The sequence below is a fragment of the Perca flavescens genome, chromosome 14 (assembly GCF_004354835.1).
Source record: "Perca flavescens isolate YP-PL-M2 chromosome 14, PFLA_1.0, whole genome shotgun sequence".
NCBI lineage: Eukaryota > Metazoa > Chordata > Actinopteri > Perciformes > Percidae > Perca > Perca flavescens.
Genome location: NC_041344.1, coordinates 2,089,946 through 2,100,737, shown reverse-complemented (window position 1 = coordinate 2,100,737; position 10,792 = coordinate 2,089,946). Strand labels below are relative to the sequence as shown.

General features: G+C 41.2%; 1 protein-coding gene across 1 annotated transcript; it reads right to left on the bottom strand.

Moving 5' to 3' along the window:
- Positions 1-2,075: 2,075 nt before the first annotated feature.
- Positions 2,076-7,783, bottom strand: LOC114568476 (trihydrophobin-like). The gene is made up of 5 exons (XM_028598089.1): positions 7,737-7,783; positions 4,031-4,100; positions 3,729-3,872; positions 2,776-2,886; positions 2,076-2,560 (listed from the first exon to the last, which is right to left on the bottom strand). Exons 1-5 carry the CDS (start codon positions 7,740-7,742, stop codon positions 2,076-2,078), a joined length of 816 nt encoding a protein of 271 aa, XP_028453890.1. The 5' UTR covers positions 7,743-7,783.
- Positions 7,784-10,792: the final 3,009 nt, after the last annotated feature.

Below are 10,792 nucleotides of genomic sequence, written 5' to 3'. Positions count from 1 at the left end.
CTGAGTTTGTCGCAGTTCAGTGTTGATCTTTGATGTGTGTGGGTGTGTGTGTGTGTGTGTGTGTGTGTGTGTGCATATGCTCGATACAGGTTTTGTATGCATTTTATTCTGTATAACTGAACATTTTATGTCACTCTTGTACGAAACACATTGTGTTACATTAATTATAAATAATTCTTGTGCTCTCTTTCTTCCTGGTTGATAATGATAATAAATAAATACAATAATGAATTGTCAGGCTTTGTTGATTTAGTTATGACCGAAAAGATCAATAGTACCCGTTAGGGCTGTTTTGCGACAAAAAGGTAAAAAATAAGTAACAAAAATGTCAAAAAATGTCGAAAAATGTGACAAAAAGATCAAAATAAGTGAGAAAGAAAGTTACAAAAACTTAAAGAAACGTAAAAAAAAAATGACAAAATATCAAAAAAAGCGACCAAAATCTCAAATAAAGTGAAAAAAGCGTCGGAAAAAAAAGTTGGAAAAATGACTAAAATGTTGAAAAAGTCACAAACATTTCGAAAAACTTTGAAAAATATGTCAAAAAGGTCAGCTGCGTGTCTTCCCCCCTCTCTCTCCCCTTTCCTGTCTATAACTTCGTGGATATTAGACTAGTGTGCATTTAAACGTACTCGAGAGCTGTGTGTGAAACCGTTCCCTCATTCACTCATAAAATAAATAGTGGATAAATTGGGAACGACCAAACCAGACTTCAGACGCTCACTGAAAACACATCGCTGTGCCAGGAGATGTGGTTTTGTTTGTGTACGGCGCCCAGCATCATGTCAACAAACCCAAACTAAAATACTTCTAATACATCCCTGAACCAAACGAAGCACCCTGGGGGAGAGTAAAATGTTGCATGTTACATTTCTTAGAAACAAAAGTCCCGCTCCATTTCTCCTTTTCATTTTCCGCAGTGAGTTCTGCTTCCTCTTCTCCTCCGGGAAAAAAAACCCACTGCTTTGCATTGTGGGATACAGGAGTAAAGTGTAGGGTACATATATGTACACTCAGCTTAGCAGTGCATTGTGGGTATTTGATAGTATACTATACTGTAGAGTAGCCTGGGGAACGGCTTCAAACACAGCTACTGACTACCTTTACATGTAGATAATGTTCCAGTTTCTGCTCTTATTCTGAAAAAAACAATATTCCTCTAGAGCTCTTTCCACGGCCAATGCAAGACAATATTCCTGTTTACATGTTTAACAGGGTGTGTGTGTGTGTGTGTGTGTGTGTGTGTGTGTGTGTGTGTGTGTGTGTGTGGTGTGTCTGTGTGTGTGTGTGTGTGTGTGTGTGTGTGTGTGTGTGTGTGTGTGTGTGTGTGTGTGTGTGTGTGTGTGTGTGTGTGTGTGTGTGTGTGTGTGTGTGTGTGTGTGTGTAGAAAAGGTCGCCTCATATCCAGAAACCTGTAGATATCCGAGTCTCTGATGATGTTTAACAGTAGCTGTGTTTCTCCTCTTCTCTTCATGTACTGCACCTTTAATGGTTATTTAACACTAATGTCTTTTAAATGAGACTCAGAATTGATTTAGCGCTCAAAGAAAACACTCATAAATCAATCAGAACACACAGCAGGATATTAAGACTGGTATTTATTCAGCTTTATATCGGCGCCAACATAACTGACCTTAAAAACTGGTTCCAGACCATAATAAACAGAAGCTGTTCATCATCGGGAGTTCTCATTGGTTGAAATGCATTTTGTAATAAAACATCAAAATGTTATAAAGCTTTACTTCATTATGTAATAATGTGCCGCATTTTGTAATAAAGTCCCCGAATGCAACATGTAATAAGACTATAATGTGGAGGAGCCGACAGTGTTGTTGTCATTACCCAGAATTCCTCACGGGGGCGACAAACTACACACTATAGATTTATGTTTCATACTTGATACTACAGAGGTAATTCCAGCGGTGCCTAAAAGGTAGTGTGTGTGTGTGTCTGTGTGTCTGTGTGTATGTGTGTATGTGTGTGTGTCTCTGTGTGTGTCTCTCTCTCTCTCTCTCTCTGTGTGTGTCTGCAGGAGGATATTTTCCTCATATCGTGCCCTCCCTGGTTCCAGCGAGTTAATAAGAGGTAACGATCAGAGAGAGCAGCGGGGCGGCCAGCAGCACCAGGCCAATGCTGTGGCTGCTGGCGCTGTTGCCGCCGCCGCCTCCGCCGCCGTTGCCGCCGCCGCCTCCGCCGCCGTTGCCGCCGTCGCCGTTGCCGCCGCCGCCGTTGCCGCCGTCGCCGTTGCCGCCGCCGCCGTTGCCGCCGCCGCCATTGCCGCCGCCGCCGTTGCCGCCGCCGCCATTGCCGCCGCCGCCGTTGCCGCCGCCGCCATTGCCGCCGCCGTTGCCGCCGCCGCCGCCGTTGTCGCCGCCGCCGTTGTCGCCGTTGCCGTTGCCGCCGCCGTTGCCGTCGCCGTTGCCGCCGCCGTCGCCGTTGCATAAGTTCCCCTCACAGCAGGTAGATGCCATTTCTCCGGCCCAGGATGGATCCCATGTCGGGGTGCACAGCCGCTTGGACGCACAGCCCTTGAAGGTCCGGCTTATTGCTCCTTGGGTGTCTGAGAGAAGGGAATAATATTTAATAGCCTACATCTAACTATACATCGGGGAATGTGTGTCTGTGTGTGTGTGTGTGTGTCTGTGTGTGTGTGTGTGTGTGTGTGTGTGTGTGTGTGTGTGTGTGTGTGTGTGTGTGTGTGTGTGTGTGTGTGTGTGTGTGTGTGTGTGTGTGTGTGTGTGTGTGTGTGTGTGTGTGTGTGTCCGTTAGGCCTACGTGTTGCTGTGATGCAGTTGTCCTCAGTCCCCTCACAGTTTACGATGTTGGTGCAAGATTTCTCATCGCAGTAGTAGCACTGTTTACCGTTCGGTTTGGATCTGCTGGGTCCTGGAACAGAACATATCATTGTTCATATTGTTTGGGGGTGTAGAGGGGGATTGGGAGGAGGGGGGGTGCTTGAATGCAATTTATCTTCCTCAGTGTCTTTTTAAAAAAGTGACTGATGGGAACAACAAACAAATTTGACATCGTTCCAGTATTAAGCAAGAAAAAAGCTACAATGTAAGTTAATAGGGCTACGGTCCAGCTTGTATTTACGTTTACAAAAGTTCTGTTGTTGCCGCTGACAGACTCAGATTATTATTCTAAGTGTGTGACAACATTATGGGATGGATCCCTACAGAGATAGACCTTTTAGTTAAAGAGTAAGATCCTTTTTATAAACATAAAACATCCGCGAAATTGTGTTTTGCTAAACCCATCATACTTCATGTAAATAAACAGTAATTTTAGCGTCTTTCCAACTATCACACCTCTAGTTTTTGTTGAAATAAACACATAGTTTACCAAATTACATGTGATAATATGTTGGCTCTATACACACTAAAAGTATTGCATTTTTAAATAGAGTCTGGTGGGTTTAATCTGAGTCTGTCTGCGGCAAAAACAGAACTTTTAGTGGACGCTAACAGAAGCAGAACATTTATCCTAAAGGGTCACATTGCAGCCCGGTTCCCTGTCGCCTGTTACAGCGATCAATACTGGACACATTTCAAAGATTGTTGTTCCCATCAGTCACTTAGACACAAAAAACATCAGAGCATAGGGTCCAGGGTTTAACTTTTACGGAGAGTAGTTTTCACATGTTTAACAGCTATTGCTCATGCAGCTACACCGCTTTCAGTGCAAACATCTAAATACCAACGGATAATATAAGCAAGTAACCTAACCTGGGGCCGGCTGGGTGTTGCAGAGGTCAGGGGTGCAACACTTGGTGGTAATTTTGATTTCCTTCATTCCAAAGTTGACCGAGCCATTGACACAGTTTTCAACTTTAGCACATCCTGTTGAGTGTATAGCATATTCTGAACCACCTGCAACAAGAAAGTGTAACAACGCATTATGTAATAAAACCTCAAAATGTAACACGTTACTGAATAAAAACCTGAATGCAATAAATTCACAAGCACCATGTTGCATAAGTAAAGATAAGACAAGCAATTAAAATATTACTACGAAATGGGATATTCACCCTTTGCAAACACGTGACCACGACCACGTGACGACGCCATGACGGACGGCAGAATCATCGGAAGCACGAGCTAAACAGTGTAGTAGACGAGCGGAAAGTTTCATTAGTTTCAAATAAATAACACTAAATTAACTGTAATACTAATAATAAATAAATATAAATCTTCTTCTTCATGGCTTCTTCTATTGAACAAGTTGTCGTGCCGTTATCGGTCAAGGTCATACAGTACAGGCCAAAAGTTTGGACACACCTTCTCATTCAATGCGTTTCCTTTTTATTTTCATGACTATTTACATTGTAGATTCTCACTGAAGGCATCAAATCTATGAATGAACACATATGGAATTATGTACTTAACAAAAAAGTGTGAAATAACTGAAAACATGTCTTATATTTTAGATTCTTCAAAGTAGCCACCCTTTGCTTTTTTTGATAACTCTGCAAACCCTTGGTGTTCTCTCAATGAGCTTCATGAGGTAGTCACCTGAAATGGTTTTACCTTCACAGGTGGGCTTTGTCAGGGTTAATTAGTGGAATTATTTCCCTTATTAATAAAAAAGCAAAGGGTGGCTACTTTGAAGAATCTAAAATATAAGACATGATTTAAGTTATTTCACACTTTTTTGTTAAGTACATAATTCCATATGTGTTCATTCATAGTTTTGATGCCTTCAGTGAGAATCTACAATGTAAATAGTCATGAAAATAAAAAGGAAACGCATTGAATGAGAAGGTGTGTCCAAACTTTTGGCCTGTACTGTATATATAAAAAATCTCTATGTTTTTAGAGGACATGGTCGGTCGTGGCTAACCACGTACCACTGTTCACTGGCTGAGCCAATGCAACTTTCTAATGGATGCCAGTCATATTTCAGGCGTAGCACCCATAAGCGGAGTTTGACATTCGAGCCAGCGGGGGCAAAAAAACCAAAAAACTCATTGTAGCAGCTGAGAGCTGTCCTACCACTTGGGGAACACAGCACGAGCGCATATGGACAAAAAAAACTATGCTAAATACACATATATGTTTATTTTTAAAGCAGATTTTAAATTACATTGTAAAAATTTAACAACTTGCCCTTATGAAGACCAATCGTGGTACTGCCATCTTGGAACGCAATAGACAGACGGCGATGCCCCGACACTTAAATTCAACAAAAAATTTAACAGTGACCAATCAGTGTTCGACCTACAGTCTGTTGCGATGCCTCTCCAAACGCAGAAATGAGGCGCAATCACACCATAAAACTTTAAGACACGTTAAGAAAAAACATAAGTATTTTGCCGTAATTCAATGACACGAACAAAAGTAATCCACAGTGGTCAGTAGATCCACCTCGCCGTTTAAACAATGTGGAATAAAACGTATAAAAGTCCAAATCTACACAAAACGTGCAATCAATTAGTAAGCTGGCAGCAAATGTATATACATGGCATTAAGGCAACCTTTATTGCAACGTTGGCACAGTAAGATGTCCAGACTAATGCAACAGTAATTTTCGTTTTTTTGCATCCTTCACATTTGTGTCAACAATGGTCTCAGGTGAGAGCCACTAAAGCAGTAGACCTATATGAAATCAGATGTATTCCCTACCACCATTTAGTTGTTTTGTGTTATTTAAAACATTTATAAAATATCTGGTTGTGCCAGAAGTAATTATTCCACTCATGTTTGAAACAATGCAATTACCCGCTTCATCCGCCAAGGGGGGCAGTGCCCCTGCCCCAACGCAAACTCCGCGTATGGTGGCACCCACCGTAGTATGAAGAGAGACAACAGTAGAGTAGTATGTAGAGAGACAACAGTAGAGAGTAGTATGAAGAGAGACAGCAGTAGAGAGTAGTATGAAGAGAGACAGCAGTAGAGAGTAGTATGTAGAGAGACAACGGTAGTGAGTAGTATGTAGAGAGACAGCAGTAGAGAGTAGTATGTAGAGAGACAATAGTAGAGAGTACTATGTAGAGAGACAACAGTAGAGAGTAGTATGTAGAGAGACAACAGTAGAGAGTAGTATATAGAGAGACAACAGCAGAGAGTAGTATGTAGAGAGACAGCAGTAGAGAGTAGTATGTAGAGAGACAATAGTAGAGAGTACTATGTAGAGAGACAACAGTAGAGAGTAGTATGTAGAGAGACAACAGTAGAGAGTAGTATATAGAGAGACAACAGCAGAGAGTAGTATGTAGAGAGACAATAGTAGAGAGTACTATGTAGAGAGACAGCAGTAGAGAGTAGTAGGTAGAGAGACAACAGTAGAGAGTAGTATATAGAGAGACAACAGCAGAGAGTAGTATGTAGAGAGACAGCAGTAGAGAGTAGTATTTAGAGAGACAAAAGTAGAGAGTAGTATATAGAGACAACAGCAGAGAGTAGTATGTAGAGAGACAACAGCAGACAGTAGTACGTAGAGAGACAACAGTAGAGAGTAGTGTGTAGAGAGACAACAGTAGAGAGTAGTATATAGAGAGACAACAGTAGAGAGTAGTATGTAGAGAGACAACAGTAGAGAGTAGTGTGTAGAGAGACAACAATAGAGAGTAGTATATAGAGAGACAACAGTAGAGAGTAGTATGTAGAGAGACAACAGTAGAGAGTAGTATGTAGAGAGACAACAGTAGAGAGTAGCATGTAGAGAGACAGCAGTAGAGAGTAGTATGTAGAGAGACAGCAGTAGAGAGTAGTATGTAGAGAGACAACAGTAGAGAGTAGTGTGTAGAGAGACAACAATAGAGAGTAGTATGTAGAGAGACAGCAGTAGAGAGTAGTATATAGAGACAGCAGTAGAGAGTAGTGTGTAGAGAGACAGCAGTAGAGAGTAGTATGTAGAGAGACAACAGTAGAGAGTAGTATGTAGAGAGACAGCAGTAGAGAGTAGTATGTAGAGAGACAACAGTAGAGAGTAGTATGTAGAGAGACAGCAGTAGAGAGTAGTATGTAGAGACAGCAGTAGAGAGTAGTATGTAGAGAGACAGCAGTAGAGAGTAGTAGAGAGACAGCAGTAGAGAGTAGTATGTAGAGAGACAACAGTAGAGAGTAATATGTAGAGAGACAACAGTAGAGAGTAGCATGTAGAGAGACAGCAGTAGAGAGTAGTATGTAGAGACAGCAGTAGAGAGTAGTATGTAGAGAGACAGCAGTAGAGAGTAGTATGTAGAGAGACAGCAGTAGAGAGTAGTATGTAGAGAGACAACAGTAGAGAGTAGTATGTAGAGACAGCAGTAGAGAGTAGTATGTAGAGAGACAGCAGAGAGTAGTATGTAGAGAGACAGCAGTAGAGAGTAGTATGTAGAGAGACAGCAGTAGAGAGTAGTATGTAGAGAGACAGCAGTAGAGAGTAGTATGTAGAGAGACAGCAGTAGAGAGTAGTATGTAGAGACAACAGTAGAGAGTAATATGTAGAGAGACAACAGTAGAGAGTAGTATGTAGAGAGACAGCAGTAGAGAGTAGTATGTAGAGAGACAGCAGTAGAGAGTAGTATGTAGAGAGACAACAGTAGAGAGTAATATGTAGAGAGACAACAGTAGAGAGTAGTATGTAGAGAGACAGCAGTAGAGAGTAGTATGTAGAGAGACAACAGTAGAGAGTAGTATGTAGAGAGACAGCAGTAGAGAGTAGTATGTAGAGAGACAGCAGTAGAGAGTAGTATGTAGAGGGACTATGCCTATAGATCCGTTCCTGGCCAGCAGAAAGCAGTGTAACAATACCTGCATATGTAACGAGTCTCATTGCAGCACACTGTTGACGCAGAGGGCAATCTTTTTCAGTTTCATTGCACACCGTTGACCCTGTCGGCATTTTTTGATTCCTTCTATGCACTTTCCCGGGGCATCGGGTGTACACTCGTAACATTTCAGGGTGGAGGCTGAGAAAACAGACACAGATGTTTTGATTGATTAACGTAAAATCTGAAACAGTCTGATAACTGGATGATACATAAACTGTGATTTCGTAAAAGAAATGTGCTTCATATCAGAAGGCCCATTCAGCCCAATAAAGGCCAAAGTCTTGGCTTCTGTTAAAACTTTTTTTATTATTTTTACAGGTTAAAGTATAGCAGATCGGTGTGTCCCCAAAGACGGGAGTTTGAGCTCTGTAAGTCGATTTCTTGACGATTTCCCATTAAAGTCTATGGGGAAATTTAGTGCACTTGTTTGTGAATTTCGTGAAAATCGCTGGGCGAATCTCTTCGAAAAGTCATAGCCCAACATCCCTGATCAGTGCACACATTTTGATGTACTTTTTGCAGTGACTAGTAGCAGGACAAATTCATTATAATTATAAAGAGAAAAACGTTATAATTTGACAAAGACATTTAAAAAGGATAAAAAAAATGTTAAAGGTATTTAAAAAGAAGAGATTAAAAAGTGTTAAAAAAAGAGACAAGACAAAAAAATTTAAAAAAATAGACAAAAACATAGTAACCAATTTTATTTAATCATATGGACTGCGTGTTTTTCTTTTTTTATGATTCTTTTCTGGCATTTTGAAGTTTCTTTCTACATTTTTTTAAAGTTTCTTTCAAAGTTTTCAGAAGTTTAGTAACTGAGCAGGTTTGTGTCAGAAAATTTGGTATCATCTTTCAAAAAGAAAATGTTCCGTGTTGTAACTTTAGCTACACACGCATTATTTATGTTTTTAATTACGAGATAACGAGTCACCAGAACTTTTTCTGTTCTACAGGATTTCTATCTTACAGTGTAACTCTGAAGTTAATGAATCACCTTTATGAGCACAGATAAGAGAAGAAGAACTTGCCTTCAGGGAGAAGCAGAATCCCGAACATCAGCGCCAGGAGATACATGTTGACGGAGTTTCAGTTTGATGCGCTACGGCTTTAAGTAGTTCTCCTGAGGAGGCGTTGTCTTCATCCTAAAACCTCCTTCATACCACCCCGATGTGGAGGGGGGTGGGGGGGGGTGGACTCTAAGAAATAAATCCTGTAAAACAAGATAAGAAAAAGTTCTGGCAACTTGTTACTCCGGACTTTTCCCCGTAATTTAAAAAAACGGAAATAATCTGTGTGTGTGTTTGTGTGTGTGTGTATCTGTGTGTGTCTGTGTGTGTCTGTGAGTGTGTGTCTGTGGGTGTGTGTGTGTGTGTATGTGTCTGTGTGTGTCTGTGTGTGTTTGTCTGTTACTGTGCATGTGCGTTTGTGCATGCTAAATGAGTCAGATTAACTTCATGCTGTGGAGTTAGCAAGCTAACGTTAGCTAACTAACACTGGCCGGTTGGCTTGCTGTTTCCGCCTTGCTTTCATGCTGCATCACTTACAGAGAATGAGCTGACCCACTGCTGCTGGACCCACACAATTCCAGTAATTCACCCAAGAGCATTTAGTGGCGAGGACAAACTCCCTCTCAGGGAGAAACCTGGGACAGAGCCAGGCTCTTGGTAGGTGGTGTCTGACGGGGCCGCTTGGGGGGGTGATGAACAGCGGCAATAATATTCACAATAAACAGACATGAAAATCACTCACCTTTCGGCGAAATTCGCCGTTTTGAAACCAAAATAGGTGAGCTAAGTGAATCGTGTAGATTCGATGAGAAAATGTTTAGTGGGTTGGGGGGGGATATGTAAGTACTCGGGCCCGGTGCCCGATTTCTGGCGTATGACTATTTTAGAAAAATAAATTAATTAAAAAGTCCACATGGGATTTGTTTTAATGCGCTGGATTTAATAATCATCGAACTTCCACCAACCAATGAAACAAGTTCTAGCCAATCAGATGCAAAATAGAGCAGGTCTTTGCCGAAATGTCAGAGTGCGTTGCCGGTGTGGTCTCCGTGGTAACACGGCTAAAAAAAATTTAGGCAAAGTTTATCAAACTTGGTGCAGGTAGATACAGGAAGCTTTAGTTGAGAAAGTAGTTAAAAACAAATGGCGCCGGGCATGAATGGAGGACAAGAGGAAAAGGATGGAGACGGGAAGCCGTTTAGTACTTGGTGTCTCAAACTGAGGGAGCCGGGAGCTTCTGCAGCGCATGTTTCGGACGGCACCAGCGGTAAGACAGGGCATGCTAGTCATTAGATGCTAGTCACAAAGCTTCGGTCCGTGCTCTCTGTCATACGAGTACGTTACCGGCAACGACGGCTACCGTTAAGACTGTTCCTTTACTGACCGGCTGTGATACAAACAATACGATTAGTCATTAACGATGGCCACTGTGTAAAAGCTATCTGAAGCCCAAACTGCCTTGACAAAGCTGTCTGTTTGGAGTCAGCATGGCAGGTATTTAAACATCGGCCTTGTCCCAGAGTCTAGACGTCTAGCTATATGAAAAGATAAACAATGCGACGTTTTTAATAAATGTAAATAAAGCAGCTAATGGACAAAATCTTGAATGTACTAATTCGCCAAAGTAGTAAAGTTTAGTTTTCACAATGATTCATTTTAGGATTATGATATTATTGTATTGTATGTAAATCCACATTGACTCTTTATTTAACATATGGTTGGAAGAAGTAAAAATTGATCCAAAACCTTTTGGTCTTTAAAAATGATGACTTTTATTATTGTGTAATGTCGGAAGGAATTTAACGGTTTTGCCAGTAAGATTACCTTTAGTGAGTGCATATTGAAATATTATACTGTTGGTTGGCAAAAAATGCATCTCAAAATGCATCAGATTGATGCTTTAAAATATGGAATATTTAAAATGTTCTGTATCAGTAGAGAATACAAAGAGCCGTAGTCAGAATAACGTTCGTACCACCAGCTTCCTGTTCATGTCTCTGACCTTTCACCACTGTCACACTGATCA

What these genes read in the sequence shown, in the direction of transcription:
- LOC114568476 (XM_028598089.1), bottom strand. An exon ending in TGGTCACGTGTTTGCAAAGG is followed by an intron (nt 3,873 to 4,030) that starts GTGAATATCCCA and finishes TTCTTGTTGCAG; the next exon opens with GTGGTTCAGAATATGCTATA. An exon ending in CAACTGCATCACAGCAACAC is followed by an intron (nt 2,561 to 2,775) that starts GTAGGCCTAACG and finishes CCCTTCTCTCAG; the next exon opens with ACACCCAAGGAGCAATAAGC.